Source organism: Artibeus jamaicensis, unplaced genomic scaffold (genome assembly GCF_021234435.1).
Source record: "Artibeus jamaicensis isolate MK-2021 breed Jamaican fruit bat unplaced genomic scaffold, CSHL_Jam_final contig_1410, whole genome shotgun sequence".
Lineage (NCBI taxonomy): Eukaryota > Metazoa > Chordata > Mammalia > Chiroptera > Phyllostomidae > Artibeus > Artibeus jamaicensis.
Genome location: NW_026521281.1, coordinates 1,760,651 through 1,781,760, shown reverse-complemented (window position 1 = coordinate 1,781,760; position 21,110 = coordinate 1,760,651). Strand labels below are relative to the sequence as shown.

Here is a 21,110-nt window from a genome sequence, read left to right as displayed (position 1 = left end):
TGCTCAACATCACTAGCCATCACAGAGATGCTAATTAAAACCACAATGAGATATCACCTCACACCTGTCAGAATGGCTATCACTAATAAGCAAACAAACAAGTGCTAAAGGATGTGGAGAAAAGGGAACCCTACTGCACTATTGGTGGATATGCAGACTGCTGCAGCCACTGTGGAAAACAGTATGGAATTTCCTCAGAAAACTAAAAATGGATCTGCCTTTTGACCCAGAGATTCTACTGCTGGGACTATACCCTCAGAATCCTGAATCACCAATTCAAAAGAACCTATGCACCCCAATGTTCATAGCAGCATTATTTACAATAGACAAGTGTTGGTAACAGGCTAAGTGCCCATCAGTAAATGACTCGGTCAAAAAACTGTGGTACATATACACAATGGAATACTCCACAGCAGAAAGAAAGAAGGAGCTCCTACCTTTTGTGACAGCATGGAAACAACTGGAGAATATTATCCTAAGTGAAATAATCCAGGCAGTGAAAAACATACCATGTGATCTCACCTATAAGAGGAATCTAATGAACAACATAAACTAATGAACAAAATAGAACCATAGGAATGGAAAGATGAAACAGACTGAAAGTGACCAGAGTGGAAGGAGAAGAGGGATAATGGGGTAAAGAAGGGGAAAGAAATAGACAAGGAACATATATTAAAAAACCCAACGACAGGGTCAATGGGGTATGGATTGACGGTGGGAATGCAGGGGTGGGGAACAGAGCAGGGGAGAGCAAGAGGTGAGGAAAATTGGGACAACTATAATTGAACAATGATAAAAAAAGAGTAAGTGTTGTTTCAGTTAACAGCTGAACCCTTATATAATTGCATACTATATTTTCAGGAGGCAGATATTTCACCTCCCTCTCAGTCATTCCAACCCTTAAACAGAAAGCGTGAAGGACTAGGATTCCCCATGGAAAACGGTTTGGGCATGTCCAGGAATAACCAATGAGGGACCCTAAAGCTTACTAGTGGTATGTAACTAGGATCCACAAAAGCACATTGGGTTGATTTCATGAGTATTTTTGCCATCTTTTGTTCATATTATCCCTGATGTCACTCGAGTGAGTCAGTACCTTGAAGACCTCAGAGAACCTCAGAGTGAATTTTAGGAAGCACCATTACTCCTGTGATAATGCAGAGTTAGCTAATACTCCCACTTTGGGGTTTTGAGGAAACTTATGCTTCTGAGAAATAGTCTGTGGTAAACCCAGTATGAGATTACCCTTGAATCTCTTACAAGACACAAATTCCATGGATAATATCCAGTCTTCCCACAATTCTGAGGGCTGGCCACACCTTTATTTATTCTGTGGCCAGTGTGTTGGAAGAGGCTGAGACTAGGAAGGCTTCTGCAGGCATTTCAAATCCTGTGATTCTGGACACTGTGAATCAAACAAAGAGCTACTCTAGAAAGGCCAAAGCACCTAAAATTAGAGCAAGACAGCCAACCTGAATCTCCTCCTGCATTCCTCATCTTATCACCTACCAAAACCAGAATCCTGAGAGGCCCACTTAACCTGTTTCTTTCCCTCACTGCCTAAATGAAAGCAATCCCAAAGGCTTGTTGATCAGCTCTGGTATCTATTCCCACCTCATGAATTTCACTGCCATCGCTGTATTTCAGGCCACCACTAATATTCACCCAGATGAGGGCAACAGCCTCTAATTAAATCTCCCACCCCACACTCTCTCATCTCTCGCAGTCCATTCTCCATACTGCAGCCAAACCTCTAATCAGACCAGTCACTTGTTGGAAACCATTCGGTAATGTCCCATTCAGTGGCTTTGGTTCACCCAACCTTATATATCATAAAATTATTTAATCAGGCAAGACTTGGCTTCTTGTTTAAGATTCAGGAAAAAGTCACAAATTACCTTGGTTTCAACTGAAGAAGGAAGAATTTTAAATCATTCATCGTAAACATAAATGAAGCTCTCATACTCAGTTGAATATATTGCTCGATTTTTTTTTAAATCTACGTACACTAACGATTGAACTTTTATTGCAGCGTTGTTTGTAGAAGAGGAAGTCATTTGGACACACACAGTACCCAGCCCAAAGAAAGATACCCGAAAGATTATTGTAAAACCAATGCAAGGAACGCCACTCAGCCTTAATAAAGAAAGCATTAGAATGACAGTTTCAGGAAATGGTGTTTTGTTAATTAGAAAAAAAGAATAAAATGAAAATTGTGTGTAGAATGATCCAAATTTTATAAATGTAACAAAGCATATCTATGAAGGTATACCCAGAAACTCTATTCATAGATGGTGATCCTAGATATCCAGGCACATGTTTAAGAAGACAGGTACAAAAATACAAATTATTTGTTTTGTAAAAATGGAATTGGCAAAATTGATGATCGCGAGAAAGGTAAATTCCAAGTACTAAAAAAAATCATAACGAATTTTAAATGAGCTAGAGCTACATTTAATAACTCAGTTAAACATCAGGTGAAAAGAGTGAAAGGAATTAAGAACTACAAATTGCCAGTTACAAAAATAGTCACAGGGATGTAAAGTACAACAAAGTGAATGTATTCAATAACACTGTTGTAACTATGTATGGCGTCAGGGTTATCTGACAAATATTTTGTAAGGTGGATAAATGTCTCATAACTATGTTGTACATCTGAAACCAGTATGATATTGTATGTCATCTGTAATTGGAAAACAAATTAATTTAAAACATGAATATAAAAATAAATCCACTCAAAAAATCATATACAATATTTATAGACACAGAAATGGCTCCTATCCTCAGTCAGCTGGTTGGTGAGCAGAGGCAATGCAGCAACAAGCATGCACTGCCCCAGACTGGATTATGACTAGGCTTCCCCAACAGGAGGCATCGGTAACCTCTGGATATAAAGAACATTGCAGTTAGAATGTGACTGTTGGGAAGAAAATTCATTTCCTCATTATATTCCCATAAAATCCCATCAGGATGGAGAAGCTATTTGAAATAACAGGTAATTTTGCAGTCCTCTAGGCACACAGATTTACAAAGAGCAAACATAAAACAAATATCTAACCGCCGCCCCCCTCCCCCCCCCCAAAAAAAAAGCTGAACTCAAAAGAATCTGCTCTAACCCAGAGTCACTGGTATGTGCTGTTAAATTCCCAGAGAGCTTCACAACAAATCTGAAAGACAAGACTGGAGCTATTAGACTTCTCTGTTTTTGTTTTTTTTTTGTCTTTTGCAGAGGACAGAGAGGCTAGGAAAATAATCAAGGTCAAAGAGTTTGTAAGTGACACAGGCTGGGCCAAAATTCACATTCCTAGGTCTGAGTTCAGCACCCATGCCTCTATACGAGGCATCCCCCTTCTACACAGGTATAGAGGACTTGGCCTCGTTTGGTGCAGTTCAGCTGGCCATTCTGCTTTCCAAACAGTTTACATTGCCCCACCCAAGAATTAGTTTGCCAAGCGTAAAACTTATTCCAGAAACTCTACCAGGGGCTGGGAGACATCAACGGGCTAGACAAGAATTTTTTTCCTCAGTGGGATTACTCTTGAGTCCTGACAAGCAAGCGTTTAATTTTTTGCAGCAAAATTGGTAAAGAGTATTCACTTGCTTTTAACATGTTAAAAGCTAAAAACATGTGCAAAATCTTTTCCATCATGTATTCCTCCCATGTGCATTTGATAAACGCCACTCTCACACGTTGCTGAAAGTCCTTGAGTGGCAAAGGCTGTTCTTCCTGTGTGATAAGTGCTTTTCACTCATTATCTTATTTAATTCTCACAATCCTGTGAGACCAGCTCTTTAATTGACCTCACGTTAAAGATGAGGAAAGGGAGGCTCACAAGCAGATAAAAATAGAAACAGACTGACCCTGCTAGAGAGGAGGAATTTGAAGAGCTGGGTGAAAAAGGTGAAAGGATTAAGCAAAACAAAAACCAAAAACCAAAAAACAAACACCTCACAGACACAGACAACAGTATGATGATTCCCAGAGGGAAAGGAGGGTGGGAAGAAGTGGAAGAGGGTAAAGGCAGGATAAATGGTGATGGAAGGAGACTTACCTCTGGGTAGTGAACACACAATACAATATACAGATGATGAATTATAGAATTATACACTTGAAACCTATATAATTTTATTAGCCAATGTCACTCAAATAAATTCAATAAACTTTTTTAAAGAAAGAAAATTTTTAAAGAAAAATTTCTTTAGAACTTTTTAAAACAAAGTGTTTAGTGCTTGCCCTAAACACTCCTTTCTCAAGAGAGCAAAAATTGATTCACTGCCCTTTTGATCAAACCAAGACGAGCTTTAGGGGCAGAAAGGCCTGTGAGCAGGCAGATGTAATTTAGATACTCGGTGGAGCTGAGAGGAAAGGCAATTCAGGCAGTGGAAACAGTGAGCAAAAACCTGGAGTGGAGAAAGTTCAGAATATGCTCCGAATTACATTCAGATTATCGAAAGAAAGAAAGAAAGAAGTAAAATAAATCAGGTATTTGGATAGACCGGAGCCTAGGAACCTCAGAGCCAACCTACACTTTTCCACCCTCTCCCATTTTCTTTCACCCAGACTCTAAAGCCTGTCAATCATCACCCTTAAAATGCCTTTCTGCCTCCCCATCGCCATGGCAACCACTTTAAGGCTCATTTTCATTCCCTCTTTCCTCTTATTCTAATTGCCTCCTAAGTGACCTGCCAGACAATAGTCTGCTCCTCTGTAAGGCTGTACAAATGCAAGTCCCATCCAGTCAGTGCCCTTTTTAATAAGCCCGTGAATATATAGCATTTTAAAGGCTCTGCACCTCTTGCATACTCTTCGCTTTTGCCGTTCCATCTCCTCTTGTCCGGCACTTCAGCTATGGGCATCAAATCTGGGTCCTCGATGGGCCCAAGAATTGAGTAGTATACACAGGAATTTCTTCTGAAAATATGGCGAATATGCTGTGTAAACCAAGACAGGAAAGGAGAGCTGGGACTAGCTGATTCTTTCCACGCCCCCTCCCTACCACCACACAAACACACCCAGCCTGCCTTCCGGGGAAATGGAGAAAGAGACACATTCTTTCCCAAGACCCAAGAGCAAATCTTGTACTGGACTGAAAAATACAGGAATCCTATGCATTTCTTCTCTGCATATCCCTGACCTTGCCAATCCCTAGCCGTCGTTTGGACTTAAGTCCCACCCCTGCAGCGACCAGCCCCTTTTCCTATGTGACAGCGGAAATCTGGATGAAGAAACCACCCACTTCCTTTTGAGAGTTACGGGAGTGCGTGGCAGGCGAGGCGGAGCCAAATTCTTCTGCTGAGCATTCTCGCGCGGTTGCAGTTGGGGCCAATGCAGGTGGGGGTTGCTCCTGCAAGTCAGTTTGTGTGGGAGTGAGCGCTGTAGCTGAGAACGGCTGGCTTTTTGCTGCAAAGATTGTATTGACTTTGGTGGCTTTGACAGTAGACTCTTCTTAAGGTAGAGATAGTAGCTTTCTGCAGAGGTTATAGGCATCTTTCCCTAAGATTGCTGTAGGCTCAACGTCCCTAGGAAGAGACATGCCACGGGGACGAAAGAGTAGGCGCCGCCGTAACGCAAGGGCCGCGGAAGAGAACCGCAACAATCGTAAGATACAGGCCTCAGAAGCTTCAGAGACCCCAATGGCTGCCTCTGTGGGCCCGAGCACCCCCGAGGACGATCTTAGCGGCCCGGAGGAAAACCCGAGCACTCCAGAGGAGGCCTCCACCACCCCTGAGGAACCCTCCAGTATGGCTGAAGCGCAAAAGACCTCTGTAGCCCGGAGCAATTTTCAAGGTACCAAAAAAAGTCTCCTGATGTCCATATTAGCCCTCATTTTCATCATGGGCAACAGCGCCAAGGAGGCTCTGGTCTGGAAGGTGCTGGGGAAGTTGGGGATGCAGCCTGGCCGGCAACACAGCATCTTTGGCGATCCAAAGAAGGTTGTCACAGAAGAGTTTGTGCGCAGAGGGTACCTGATTTATAAGCCGGTGCCCCGTAGCAGTCCCGTAGAGTATGAATTCTTCTGGGGACCTCGAGCACACGTGGAATCCAGCAAGCTGAAAGTCATGCATTTTGTGGCAAGGGTTCGTAACCGATGCTCCAAGGACTGGCCTTGTAATTACGATTGGGATTCAGATGATGATGCAGAAGTTGAGGCTATCCTCAATTCAGGTGCTGGAGGTTACTCTGCCCCTTAGGGAAATCTGGTGCAGACCCTTGGGGAGAGGTGTTGTAAAGAGCTTCATGGGTACCCCAAGGAGTAGATCACTTGGGTTCTCAGTTCAATATTATGGTCAAGGGGGTACACTGTGTTTAGTATTTGTGATCAGTGCTACTAGTTTAACTACAAAATAGAGCGTTTGTTTTAGATATTGTAAAATTTTATTAATTTTAATATAGTATTGATTAAGGTCACAATATGTTTAAAATATTTGAAGAAAAGATATTTTTCTCCTTTTTCCTGTTACTGAGATTTAGTATAACACTTTTGCTATTGCTATAAAATGAATTCTTTCCATTATATTCTGTGCTGTGGTGCCTATTTTATATCACTGACTAGGCTGTTCTTTGAAACTGTAATAACCAGTAAAATGTGAAAGGAGGGTGGGGGAATCATTTACATCTGACTTTTCTGAAAACCTTTGTGTGTGCTGTTGTGTAAAGAAGACTTAAAACTACCATGACTTTGTTTAGTTACTACAAAATATAGGGGGAAAATAAAAGCATAATAACGAAGACACCTTGTTCATTTATTGACCACCAGGTATGTGTGAAGCACCAGTGTACATTCTGAAAATGCTCCTTAGCACACAGCCCTCAGTACTAAAGAATGTCCTAGATTACAAGGGAGACACAAATGTGTAAACTGGCAGTGTGGTAAGTGCTGTAGCAGGAATGAGCACGGGGTGCCACGAAAATAGAGAAAAGCAAACGGGACCTGCCTTGGGGTTGGGACAAGAAAGAGGACATCGTAGGGTGCTATGACAAACCAAGGGATGCTTGAGTAAGCTTGGGGGGATTTGAAGGGGCATCAGAGCATGCTATGGAAATATTGCCTATTAGGTATTTCTGAATACTTCACCCAGCTTGGGGGAGGGGCCATGGGCAAGGGGAAGGGAAAATCAGGGTGCAGTGGAAATAGAAAACACACCCAAATCAGCTTGACAGGCGGGCAGAGGAGATGGGTGGTGGCAGGTAAGAGGAAGGACATGGTGAGGCACGACAGAAATTCAAAAGGTGTGACTGTGAGAAAATTCTTGGTGATGTGACAGGGGGTCTGAAAATACTCCTGGAGTAGGGGCAGAGAGTAAAGAGGGAGACAGACACAAAAGGCAAAAGGCGGCACGGACTTCAGAGGAAGGGCGTCCTTCGCTGAACCATTAAGGTTATGTCAAGGGAAGTGGAGAGAAAGAAATGAGACGACGGGGAAGAGGTGAGCAGGGTCTAGAACATCAGAGGGTGGGAGTCATGGCTGCGTATAATGAGAACACAAATGGTTAATAAAAATGAAAATCCTGGAATAAGAAAAATGGCTCCTCCCAGCAAAGCACAGACGGAGTCTTGGATGAGGCAGAGACAATACTTGAAAAGGTGGGCCATCTCTGAAAGGTAACCTGGCATTTCTGTCAGGAATGTCAGGTTTGTGAGGGTGTACAAATTGTTGTAAAAGTGCAGTGTGTGTGTGTCCAGGGGGTAGGGCAGAATTAGCACTTTGTCTCCTTCAGCCAGTGTGGTACATACAGGGGGCTGTCTGGCAGGGTGGTGGTCCATGGCATATACTAAGTCATGTGGCATCAGGTTTCTTCCCACTTCACTGTACCAAGGAGTAGTCAATGCATTCGTTCTCACCTCACGGTACCTAGGAGTTCCATGCCCTTCCCATCCATTCTATCACCAGGGCCTTTGGAAGACTCTGCCTCGCCCTGCCGCAAGTGTGGGGATGTGGGAGTCATCCCTCGCACTCGATTCGGCTACAGGCAAGGAACACACGCAGGGATCCCTGGACACCCCCAGACTGACCGCATTCAGCTCTGGAATCAACACTTGCTGAACTAAGTGCACTCAGTAGGAAACACCAAGGAAGGGTACCTCCCCTAGCTTCGTGGGGCTCAGAGGAGCAGCTGTCCCATGCAAAAGAGTGGCCAGGGTACTCTGCTTCCAGCCTTGGGCAAGGTAAAGTCCCCCGGGGGCCAGGGATGGCTAACAAATGACTCTGGCAAAGGCTCAGAGACCCATAGCCATACAAGCCTGCGAGTAAAGGAGGCTACACACAGAAGTAGGAACTACGACCTCTCAGCAGCTTCCAACCCATTCAGCCACCAAGAAAACAGAGAAAGCCTTCTATGATTCAGGCAGAGTGACAGAAGCTGGGCTGCAAAAAATCAAAAGGACCATGTCTGGCCCTGCGGGGGCCATATTTGTCAATACCACCTCCAGAGGTAGTCAGGTGTGAATCTGAGGCTGAGGTCACCCAGGGGCTTTCCTGACTAGGGCCCCGGGGCGGGGGGGGGGGGCAACGGACCTCTCCTAGACAAGACCCTGAGTGCATTCCATGCAAATCCAGAGGGCTTTCCTATAGGCCAGCCTGCGGTCCCTCTCTGCCTGCCAGTGAACTCACAGGGTCTCTGTTTTCAAAAGACACTGGTGAAGGCAGTGGCACAGGTCTCAGTAAGCCCCACTGCAGCCTCAAGCCCTCTGGGGGACAAGGCTGACTTTCAATTCTGCCCCTTTCATAGGAAGAGGCTCATCATAGAAGTCAGACCCCTCCAGCACAGTCACTTAGGAAGTAAGTGAGAGGCCTACACACCAGGGATGCGGTGAGCCTCTCCCCTGTCCCGAGGTCCTGCCACATACTATTTTCTGCCAGGTCAGTAACATTACACCCCTTTCCCCGCAATTTACAGGAGGCACCAGCTAGCTCAGGGGAAGAAATAATGTCCTTCTAGAACCTGTCAGAAGCCATGTTTTCTTTGGCTCTGGTGGGGAATATCTGTCCAGTGGTCTAGAATGGTTATTTGCTAGTGGGAGTCCAAAAGCTTAATCCAGGTAGAGAACCAGCACAAAGGGAGAAAGGCTGGGAGAAGATGCCAAGCTGCACTGTAAAGCGATGGCTGCTGGAACTGGGAGGGCTTCAGGCGGGAAGCTCCACAGAGCAGCACAAAGGACTGGGTGGCCTGGCCTGACCCAGCCAGAAAGCAATCCGTGCCCCAGGCTCATTCTCCCCCTACCCCCTGGCCTGGAGGTTTAGTGTCTCCCACCCCCTCCCCAGCCCCAGCACACTGAACTGGTAGTGCAAACAGTTAACTTTCATTTGATTAGCTCAGGACTAAACAAGGGCTGGCTTTCCAGTGGCCATAAAATGGATGACGGGGCCCAGGGAGAGGCAGATAAAGGGGCTTGGGGAAGGCGGCGAGAGGAAGAACATTCATTGTTTCTCTTCCATAAATCCTTGGAGCTTTGTGCAGTACCTAGCAGGGACACCTGCTGGCCTCAGGCAGGGAGCCTCTTGCTGTGGAAATCAGCAACCTAAGCTGCCCCCACCCACCACCCAGCAGTTTCCACAAAGTGAGTTGAAAAGCTGCAGTTTTCCTTGGCCAGCATTCCTCCTGAGCAAATGGAGTTTCTGGGTCCTAGAGCCCCCCAGGTGTTTAGGAAGCTCAGGAATACAGAGCCCTGAAGTCCCCAGTGCATAGCAAGACTGGCAGCTGCCATTTGCTGCTTGCCTAAATTGTGCCAGACACTTTGATGGCTGTTTTCACGCATTGTCCCTAACTTTTGCAGCAGTCCGGCACAGTAGGCCCCACCAGGCCAAGTTTGCAGAGGACGAAACTCAGGGTCAGATGACAGAAGCAGGTGGCTAGCGTCACCTGGTTGGTCCCTGAAGCCTTGGACATGAACTCGGGGCCAACCAAGCCTGAAGCCAGCACTCTTTTACGAAGACAGCAGGCTGCATCACCAGGACCCCTGGGGCTCCTCCCAGCCTTTAGGAAGACTTCTGCCTTCAAACTCCACCGCCACCCAGGGTCCAAGTGAGAAAGAGCATGCTGGGCTGGGGTGCGGAGGCTTGGGAAAACAAAGTTAGTGATCCATGCGGGGATTACATGTGCATGTCCCTTCACACTGATCTGTCCCAGGCCTCACCACCAGGTATCCTTGAGGGGTTGCTATGTGTGGGGCCAGAATTTCCTTGCAAGACGAGTGTGTCTCTCCTGTCATGGCACATTGCCCAGAAACTTGGCCACCCTGAACACTCCACCAGTCCTCGAATTCTGGGCCCCGGCTATCGCACAGCGGATCAACTGCACAGCAAACTCTCTGGGCCTGTGACATTGTCCGCTGGTCACATTTTCGATCCAGAAGGTACCAGGGGCCAGCAGAGAGCTTACCTTGGGCCAGGTAGAGTGCCTGCGGCAAGACGCGGGCCCTGAGCAGTGGGTATCAAAAAGATAGGCTGAGGGGTGTCTTCCTGGGGCCCATCGTTGTGGCCTTGGCCTTAGCAGTCAGGGGCAGAGTGGACCTTAGCCCTGGTGAAGGGCAGGTTTGGATTCTGCCTGGGCCTACTCGGCCACTCCTGTGAGGTGGGTAGTGGCCAGGATCCCTCCGTCTCCTCGTTTTGGCAGAAGCACAGAAATGCAGCTTTCTGAAGGAGATGACTTTGCCATAGCGGTGGTGTTGGAGAATAGCGCTAGGTATGAAGGTGTGCCGAGCTCCGTATTCAGGTTACTCCAGGGCTTAGAATCCGTGAGACAGTTAAACACCAAAGAGCATCAAAGAAGAATAACGCCTTGGTGGAGCCATCCAAGGCTCAGAGGAAAGGCTGTGGAGGAAAAGTGGACCCTGGGCCTGTATCGCCCAGCAGGCATGACGCTCACACAGGGGAGTGTAACGTGGAAGGTGGAGCCCATAGCTAGCTGGTGAAAGTCAGGCCTGGTCCTCGACGGGTCACATTCTGCCTTGGCTTGTGACCAATGGAAGACATCCTTGCAAATGTCAGCACAAAGGAAGCGATACGTGAGAAGTGCCTGAAATCCCCCCTGTAACTCTGACCAAGGAGGCTCTTGATTCATTCTTGGCCTGCAAAGTCTCCAAAATAGCTGGGTCCACGTTATTTTGGATTTTGAGATTATCTAACAAGCCACCCATTCACTCATTCGACACGGGTTTTCAAAGGTCTATTTGTGCCTGCCAGTCACGGTTCCCGTTGCCTGGGAAACGTATATGAACAGATCGCAAGCTCCGTTGCATGGGAACAGCAAATAAAAGGTAAACCTTTTCAACACCAAATGACACAGGGCCTTAGAAGGTGGCGAGCACTCTGGTTGGTTGCAGTGGGAGTAGTAAGGCCGCAGAACACAGAGAAAGGTGCGCTGGAAATCCCAGGAGAGAAAGGGAGTGCTAACTTCAAAGCTAAAGGGTGGTCGGGGTGGTCCTCACTGGAGGGGGGGCACTTCAGCTAAGAAAGGAAGAAGGTGAGGGGGTTCACTTTACTGCTATATCAAGGAAATAGTGTTCAGGCAGAAGCACCAGTGAGTGCCAAGGCTCCATGGCCCAGATGCATCAGGTTTGAGGAATGGTGGAGAGGCCGGCGTGACAGACGTGGTGTGAGCAAACAGGACCAGAGATGCAGATGAGGTCAAAGCGATGAACAGAGTCGCAGGTTATGTTGGGCCTCATAGGCCATTTTAAGAAACTTGGCTTCTGATGGCAAGGGAGTGTAGGGGGCAGGAGGAGGGAGGCAGGGAGGGATGGAGCAGAGGAGTAGCACCATGTGACGTACCTTTTGACAGGATCACTTTGGATACTTACTATATTGAGAATATAAGAGTGGAAGCAGGCAATGGTTGGGGCAGGGAGACCAGTAGGAAGCTAGAGCTTAAGTCCGCCTAGACACGATGCTCATTTGCCTGGTCCTGGTCACAGTAGATATGGTGAGAGAAGTGCTCAGTTTCTGGATATACTTTAAGGTTGACTCAACAGAATTGCTGCTGGTTTGGATGTGGAGTGTCAGAGGAGTCAGGGATGACTCCAGTTTTTTTTCCTCAAGCAACTGCTAGAACGGTATGACGGTCCACTGATATGGAGGAAGGCTGTGGTTAGAGTAGATCTTGTAGTTGGGAGTGGGGGTCAGGAATTCAGTTTGGACATGCCGAAGTAAGTGAATGTCTCTTTGACCCTCATGTGCATGGAAGAGCAGCTGTGTACAATTCAGTGGTGTAGCAGTCGGGAATTTGGCTGAAAGGTGGTGCCTAAGAAGCCATGGGACTGCAGGTGGTCAGCTAGGGGGTGAGTGTACATAGGGAAGAGCAGAGGAGAAGAAGGTCATGGACAGTTGCCTGCAGCATAAAGGCATCAGGGAGAAGATGGGGCACCAGCTGAGGAGAGTGAGAGGTGTCACCAGTGCTAAGGACAGGGAGTGAAGTGCCCTGGGAGCCATGTGAGGCAAAGTGTATCAAGGGAGAGCCGGTGGTCAGCTATGCACAAAGGGCTGATATGAGGTGAAATAAGGGAGAGGGGGGAGAAGCGACCACTGGACTTACTGAGGCACAGGTCCCAGGTGACCTTGATGACTGAGCAGCTTCATGGGAAGGTTGGGTGACAAAGCCCGCTTTGGACAGTTTAAGAGAGACTGGGAGGAGAGGAGCCAGCAAGTATAGACATGTCTTTAGAGGAGCTTTGCTGCAAAGGGGAGGAGAGAACTCAGGCAGTGCCTGGTGGAGGAAGAGGCAGTCAGGAAAAGATTTATTTCAGATGGGAGAAATAGCGTTGTGCTGGAAGGAGGTGCTCAGTGGAGAGGAGTGAAATCAACAGCACGGGGCAAGCAGAGAGAATTGTTAGAGCAGTCACTGTGAGTTAGCAGAAGGACACTTGGGCCTCGCATGAAGAGAAGGGCTACAGCATGCACAGGGCGTGGCAAAGCACGTCCTTACTGGATCGTGGGGACGTCACCCAGGCTTTCTGGGCCCCCTGATCACCTCTAGCCCAGGTCTGGCACCTGCACATTTGGTGTGCCTCCATGTCTGTTGAGCATCGATTATGTGCCAGGCACACCTCAGAGCCCCTTAGTCACATTTCATACTCCCCACGAGTCAGTGTAGGTTATATGGCGATCCCCATTTTGCAAGCTAGAGATGTGCTGCACGAGGAGGTCAGAGGGACGGGCAAGGGCACTTAGCCTAAAGGTCCCAGCAGCAAAGTTTCGAGCCCAAACAGGCTGATTCTCAAGGCAGACTTAGAAGCACAGGCTTGGACTTGCTGGCAACTCAACGCATGCAGTTACGCTCCCTGCCCCTCACCACTGGTCACAGGCCTCCCCACTGAACCACAGCTGCTTCCAATGGCCGTGCGATAGCCCGTCTGCATGTCTGAACACCTGCCTCAGGGGTGTGCATGGCCATGCCAGAACTCCATAGAGCTTCAGGGCTGGGGCTCTATGTTGGGTCTGAGACTGAGGGTGGCAAGGCCCCCGTGATCTTGACTTGCTCAAACCAGACCCCCTCCTCTGGAGGCTGGCCCAGCTCCATGGGGACCTGACATCCCAGAACCACAAAACTGTCCTCTTCTTGACTTTCAGAACATGCTTCTCACAGGAAGGCTCATTGCCTGACCAAGCCAAGACAGGAATTCCCTGGGAACATTAATAACTCTGATCACATTAAAAGGCACTGTGCCATTTGGGACACTATTCACTAGACTGCTGGGGACAATCTCTTGGTTCACCTTTCAGGGCTTTCTCCCAGGCTTCATCCTGTTGTTCATCCACTCCCTACCACAGCTGTCTGGCAAAAGATCCCATCTGCTACCCCCTGGAGCAAGAGCTTCACTCTGAGGACAAGGCCCATCTGCAGGGGAAGCCAGAGGCTAAATAGATAAGTCCTGCACTGGACTGGGTCTCAGGTTACAGGGTCCAGGCCTCTCCCTGGAGACGAATGATCACGTGGCTGATCCGAGCCAGTGGGAACCAGTTCCCATTCCCTGAGAAAGAAAGGAAGAAGAGGTCTCTTGGGGGCCATCAGAGACCCAGATTTGGACGGCGGCTTAGTTTATAGATGAGCTCTTGCAAGGCGCCCGCCCACCTTCTACCCACTCCAGTAGCCCTGACCCAGCAATGGCGATCAAGGCCTTAAGGTGCCCAGTCCTCCACAAGTGGACATTTAGGATCATCTTGCTGTGTTGTCCACTCAAACAGTGCTTTAGCGAACATGCTCGAAACTGTGTCCCTCCTTCCAGAGAAGAGCTCCTCCGAGATGCTCCCCAGCCCTGTGGCAGCGGCTGCAATTCGGGCTATGACTGAGCTGATCCTGAGGCATTACTGCCCTGTTTGAGGCTGTGAGGTGGCGAGCAGCCACCAGGATTGTGTCATAGGCACTTTTGAAATCCTGACAAAATAAACAAGTTCTGGTCCTGGCTGGAGTGGCTCAGAAGACTGACTGCTCCTAAGAACCAGAGGGTCACAGGTTCCACTCCCAGTCAAGGCACCTGCCTGGGTTGCAGGCCAGGTCCCCAGTAGGGGCTGTGTGAGAGGCAAGCACACATTGGTGTATCTCTCTTTTTCCCTCCCTCCGCCTCTCTCTAAAGATCAATCAATAAATGAAACTTTAAAGAATAAATAAACAAGTTCTGGGCACCAGTGGAGCAGCAGCTGAGGTAAACTATGCACGTTGAGTGGGAACACGCTGGTCCCGAACCCAAGGAGTCTACACAACAGCTTGGGGGCCACCTAGTTCACATTATCTAACTGGTGTCAGCTTCCGTAAAACCACTGAAACCAGGAATGGTGCTTCCAGCGTTAAGGACGCCTGGTGGAATTCAGTCAGCTGATGGTCACAAAACCCTTCAACTGCTGCTTCTCAAACCATCTGTGGCTAAGGACGAGTATTTGTTCTTTACCAGGTCAGCCACTCACAGATCAACACACTTGTACAACGTAAGGAAAACAAAACGATAGAAACAAGAAGAAGGACAACGTACAGGTCCTCTAGACGTGTTTGAACATCATAGAGACTCTCACCACATGCTATGGAATTCTGAACATGAACTCGCAGATTCTGTACATACAAGTGCCCCCCCACACACACACACAGACTGTGGTTTCATCCCTTCTGCTCTGGCACACCGCCTGGCCTATCAGAGACGTTCAACTGGTGGTTACCATGGCAAGGGGATTCTTGCGCAATATGGTCCTGAACGTGAAGATGATTCCATGACAAGAAATTGCCAGGAAAAAGAAGAAATACCAAATAATTCGATTGCTGACAAAGTGTCAAGAGTTGTGTGCACAGGAAGTGGTAGGACAGGAGCTTAGCAAAGAAGCCACCACAGGGTTGAGACTTCTGCTGGGCCTTAGCAATCAAGGAAAGATGAGACTGACCTGGTTGCTTTTCCTTTCTCATGAGTGTCAGGAGCTTCATGCTCATCGCACACATTTCTGCAAGCCCTGAAAGCATGAAGAGTTTGGGAACTATTTGGCCTTAATTCCAACACGCAGAGGTTACCTGCGCTAATATTTTGTGGGTGTACTTTCAATGTGTAGGCAAGAAGATAGTAATAATGAATAAAGTAGAAATGGTAATAACAGCTATATGTATGTGTGTATATACTGAATGCCATGGACACATATTTCTAAGCATTTATATCCGTTTTCTGTGTATTGATACAAATATGTACCATGATTCAGAGTCCCAGTCTATTATGACCGTTGACCTCATCGGCCCTCTTGGCAAAGATCCCCACAGCTGTTGAGTCTGGGAGTCCCAAAAGGGTGACGCGAATTCCCATCAAGACGTTTCTGTTCATTACAGTCTCCCACGAGCAATTGGCAGTCCCTGAGAGAGTTTCAGTGGAGCCTCCAAGGTAGGGTGATGATGACTCTGCTGATGTGTCCCCAAGCATTTGATACAGCTGCCAGGGCCCAGATGCCAGTGCCGAGCTGCATTTTGTGTGGAGGTGAGTGGCCCAGCCCTGTCCAAAACCCGGTACAGAAATGTGGACTCCAAAGCAGCTCTGCCAAAGCCACACTGCCCCTCTCAGAATACCAGTCGCCCCTGCCCGTCTGACCCAGGTTGTCTGCAAACAAGTCTCCCATCCCGACACAGTCAGTGCACTACCAGAATGTTAAAAGGTCTAAACTTCGGATCCGGGCGGTTTGCAGAGCATGTGCCCCTGTGTGCCCACACACACACAAGCCCCTACTCTCACACATCCACGTATTACTGCCTTGCTGAGAAGGAACTGCCTGGTTGTGGAGGGAACAGTTATCATAGCTGCCCCTTTCCACAGGTACCCGGGGAAGTTCAGAGGAACTGGCCGCTCCCAAACCCTGGTCTCCACACCCTTGATGCAGAGGAATCCCCTCACGCCTCAGCTCATACAGGACACAATTATCATTTGCCTCAGGGGACTGTCCTAAGCGGCAAAAAGAAAAACCAAGCATTGAGCAAAATAAGACCCAACAAACATCGAGATAGAATTGCTCTTTGTCTCAAGGCACATCACCACACTCAGTCCACATATCACCTTAGGCTGGTGAACTTCTCAGCCACACACAGTGGGGACTTGGCGTGGGGCTAGTCCATGCAAGTTGGATCCTCAGGCAAAGGTTAAGTGAAGGGTGGCACCAGACCCTAGTCTGTGTGTTGGGGGGGGGATCTCCTTTTCCTCAGAATCTGTTTCCTTTTCTGCTCTTTGGAGGGCCACCCCGCCCCCACTGCTTCTCTGTACCTGGCCTGCAGCACATCCTCCTGTCCACTGCCATGTCTGATCTTTCTTCTGGGCCACCCCTCTTACCCTAGTCCCTGAGGCCACTCACAGAAGCCAGGGTATCATGGGGCTGCTGTAGCACCATCACGCTTTCTCAGGACATGGGTTGCTCTGTGCTCCCAGTCCTGGAAGACTGTCTGACTGTCCTTTCTTGTGTGTGCTCCTCTGACCCTGTTGACCCTCTGATTCCCTTCCTGTTTCAATAGCCCCACCTCTCATTCTCAGCGGATTGATGAAGGAGTTCTCACAGGCATGCCCTGGGCTCCCAAAGTGATGAAATCAGCTTCCTTTCCGGCAGGCAGGTGACATCTCCACCTTGCCTCTGAGGTCATACAGATAGGCATCCACCTGTCTGTACAGATGCGCACAGAAAGCCCGTGCTCACAGGCAGCCAGGTGTTCCGACCCCCCTAGATGACCCATTATCTCAATCTCCACTACCGAATATGTGCTAACAGGCTTACATTCTCAGGCAGGCAGACACAGACCCCAGGGCACACACACAATCATGGGCCCACTTGCTATATGTACACCCCACAAAGACCTGACATACACTTCCAGGCCAACAAACATGCCTAAAACATGCACAGGCACCTTATACTTACAAGGGGACACACAGGCACACAAATATATACACACGTGTGCACACAAGGACAGAGAAACTCTCGGGGGGTAATGATGCCCAGAAACACCCCTAAGTGCACACGTACCTAGAAACCAACACGCCTGACAAAAACAAGTAGCAAACTTAGGGGCTGTCGCTTCTCTCGTCATTTCCTAAAGCAGAGAAGTCAAGGTTGGACTGGCGGCTAAGAGTTCCTTGTCCATATCTACCCCCCAGTCTCACCCCAGCTCTGGCAGACTACAGAACGTGCTCGTTTCTTAACAAGCACATGGGTAGGAAACAATATCCTTCCCTGTACCACAGGTTCACAAGTGCAGACCTTACTGCCACTGACATCTCTGCACAGCACGAGAAAGCCTTGGGTTGGACACACATCCTGGTGCTTGGGGATGGAGGTCTTGGACCCTCGATCCTCAGATTGGTGGAGCGAACCAGCAGGCCGTCAGGTATGGTACTAACTTCCTGACTGTGGGTGGGAGCCCCTGGAGCCGAGGAACCATCAATACTTGCACTGACACAACTGCCTTTCATGCTCTAACACAGAGTTCCTATTTGGTGCACACACACACATGTGCGTGCACATAAATACCCACACCCTGCTGCCAACAACCTGGTCTATGATCAGCCAGTTTCCCAGTCCCCGTGGGTCGGGGCTGCTGGTACTACTTACATCCTTTGGGAAAGATTGGGACTTGGCATCAGAAGGTTTGACTACCTCACTTTCACTGGGCTGTGAGACAGTGGACAAACCTTGCAGGTTTTTGAGTCTCAGCATCCTCAGCTGCAGGGTGGGTGTAAGAATGATAATGCCTACTCAGTGAGATGGCTAGGCAGATTAAATGAGGGCCGGTGCCTGCCACTGCCTTGTAAAGTGCAACCGGGAGATAGGCAGATATTAGGAGTCCCATCATTGCTAAAGATAAAAACAGATTAGGGCCCTGGCTGGTGTGGCTCAGTGGGTTGAGCACTGGCCTGCAAACCAAAGGGTCGCGGTTCCATTCCCAGTCAGGGCACATGCCTGGGTTGTGGGCCAGGTCCCCAGTAGGGGGCGTGTGAGAGGCAACCACGCTTTGATGTGTCTCTCCCTCTCTTTTTCCCTCCCTTCCCCTCTCTCGAAAAATAAATAAATAGAATCTTTAAAAAATAAGTAGGAAAGAGTACTATGACACTGGTCCACATTCCCACCAAGGTAGGGGAAAGAGCCTGTCTGTGCGGTCTGATTCCTCTGGAAAGCATGGCAGAGTCTGTGGCCAGAGGATGAGTCCAAGGGTCAATCCTCTCACCATCATTTTACTGGAATGCAAGCTGCTCCAGGTCAGGCTTTTTTTTTTTTTTTGCTTCATTCACTGATATAAGCCAGGTGCCTAGAGTGGTGCCTCGGGCATATTCAACAGTCCAAAAATTCTAGGTGGGTGAGTCAATGAGCCCTTTTGAGCATCCGGTGAAAAAAGATGTCAATGAGAGTGATAAGAATAAATACTTTCCAGGTGTTGAGGTATTCCCACCAAGGAAGCTGAGAGCAGAATATTACCTCACTCGTGTGTAGATGAAGGATATGGAAGGGTTTCAAAATATCAAGACCACTGAAGCTGAGGGGGCCCTGCAATGAATCATTCTCCTGAGGGTGGATTGCACAACAGCAGGACCAGGGATGTTGCTAGGAGGCTCTGAAGGTGGTATGGGATTCTCCCCCCACCCCATCCTGGGACAGATTCTTGAATGGGGAAGGAATGGGAGATTCACAGCTGCAGCCGACAGTAATTGAGCACCTATGGTGTTCTGGGTGTGTATTTATATTATAAAATGTCACCCTCACCACACCCCTACTGATAAGGTTTATAATGCCCCATTTTCCAGGTGACGAGCCTGGAATTCAGAGAGGTTGGATGGCTTACAAAGGCCCATGAGAGATTTCCATTTAGGTGGCAGACCGAAGATTTAACATCGGGTCTCTCCACGTCCAAAATATGTACTTTCCTCTTAAATCTTAAATGGCACCGCCCTCCATTGTCCGAGAGCTGCTGCAAACTGCTAATGTAGGATCTGCCAGTTTTTAGGTGAACTTTGAAACCATGAGAGGGATTTAGACACAATAAATGGATAGGGAGGCACATTTTCACAGACTATCTATTAACAAAACCTCAAACTGGAACACGGTATGCTCCGTTGTGCAAAGACTACTTCTTGGTTTTCAAAAAGAATCCTACTTTGCCAGTACACACTTCAGTGGGCACTGAAGGTAGACAGGGGATGGCTGCTTCCGGTCATGATTAAAGATTGGTCAGGCTCTTCCAGCTCGGCCGCTTCATCTCAGGCAGTTAAGGGGTCAGTTCAAAATTCTACTTCTCCTTCTCGTCTATGAAATGACGCCTGGGGATTGGAGGGAAGGGTGTGGCTTACATGATACTGATACAGTGGCAGTACAAAGAGTCCCTCAGTCTCAGTGCTGTTCGTTGGATTCTGTCAGTGTGGCTCTGCAGTTGGAGTAGTTGTTTCTTACTGGACTGTCCTCCCGCTAGACTTGTGGGCGGGTTCCCTTGAGGTTGGTTGCAACTCAGAGTTGACTCCAGTGTGGGTGCCCAGGGTAATATTCATTACAACAAGGACCTCTGGTCTTTTTTCCTTACACATTGTGCTGGGTTGAGTAGCATGCTCCCAAGAGTCATGTCTATCTGGCACCTGAGAGTATGACTCTATTCTGGAAAGAAAGCCTATGCTGATGTAATTAGTTGAAATGAGGCCATGCTGGACAAGGGAGGACCCTAAACCCAATACAACTGTTGTCTTCATATAAAATAAAGGACACACAGAGACACAGGTTGACATGAAGGAGCACAGCATACAAGGACGGAGGCAGAGATTAGAGCAATGCATGTGCCAGCCAGGGAACACCAAGGATGGCGGCAACCACCAGAGGCTACGGAGAGCAAGGAAGTGTGGGCTTACCAATAACTCGCTTTGGACATCTAGCCTCCAGAACCACGAGAGAATATGTTTCTGTTGTTCTGAACCACCCAGTTTGTGGGACTTTGTTACAGCAGCTCTGAGAATCCAATACATGCAACCAGCAATCAAAGGTTTTGAGCACAGAACTCCAGTGTGTGTATATTTAACTTAGCATTTATATGATGGCGACACTATATTGGTAGGAGTATGTAATGCTCTTCATAAAGCATACACTAAAATTAGAAGTTGAAAAGGATGTGATAAAAGTAAACATGCTTAGAATTTCTAGTATTTTCTTCCTACACCTCAATAGCTCTTACCCACCTCATCCTTGTGCACACCCCACTTTGTAGACCAACGTGCTCCAAGATCTGTTCATCCAAGTTGGAGTGACTCTGGTGTGCTCAACAACAAACACTAAGCTCTCTTCAGACCCTTACACGAGGCTGCTGACATATTTTCGACCTCCTCTAAAGCAATGGCCGCTGTGGGAAGGTTCAAGAGTTCAGGGTCTGAGCTCTCCAAATCCCCTCCGAGTAAAGCGTCTCCACAGATGGCAAGAAATCTTTTGTTTTCCAACAGTCGTACTGGTCCCATTGCTGTTGGCACGTGCCAACTCTTTGTCCAGCTTTCCCATCCGTCTGTAAGGACCACTTACAGGAATTGTCAGAACATAATATCTGGGCACATATATGTTAACTAGTTGTCTCTTCTCTCTCCCCTTCCCTTCCCACACTTCTTCTGAGAAAAATAAACACTTCATTTGGCTTTTCTTTCTAAGAGGCAATGA

The 21,110-nt window shown here is 48.0% G+C and overlaps 2 protein-coding genes across 2 annotated transcripts in view; one reads left to right on the top strand and one right to left on the bottom strand.

Moving 5' to 3' along the window:
• Positions 1 to 5,116, bottom strand: part of RRAGB (Ras related GTP binding B) — a 55,809-nt gene extending 50,693 nt beyond the window's left edge. The window contains exon 1 of the mRNA XM_037153705.2: positions 4,794 to 5,116. Within this exon, the coding sequence (XP_037009600.1) occupies positions 4,794 to 4,825 (32 nt within the window). The 5' untranslated portion in view covers positions 4,826 to 5,116. The remainder of the gene's footprint in view (positions 1 to 4,793) is intronic.
• A 127-nt stretch (positions 5,117 to 5,243) lies between these two features.
• On the top strand, positions 5,244 to 6,711 carry MAGEH1 (MAGE family member H1). The gene has a single exon (XM_037153711.2). The coding sequence runs from the start codon at positions 5,533 to 5,535 to the stop codon at positions 6,190 to 6,192; it is 660 nt and encodes a 219-aa protein (XP_037009606.1). The 5' UTR covers positions 5,244 to 5,532; the 3' UTR covers positions 6,193 to 6,711.
• Positions 6,712 to 21,110: the final 14,399 nt, after the last annotated feature.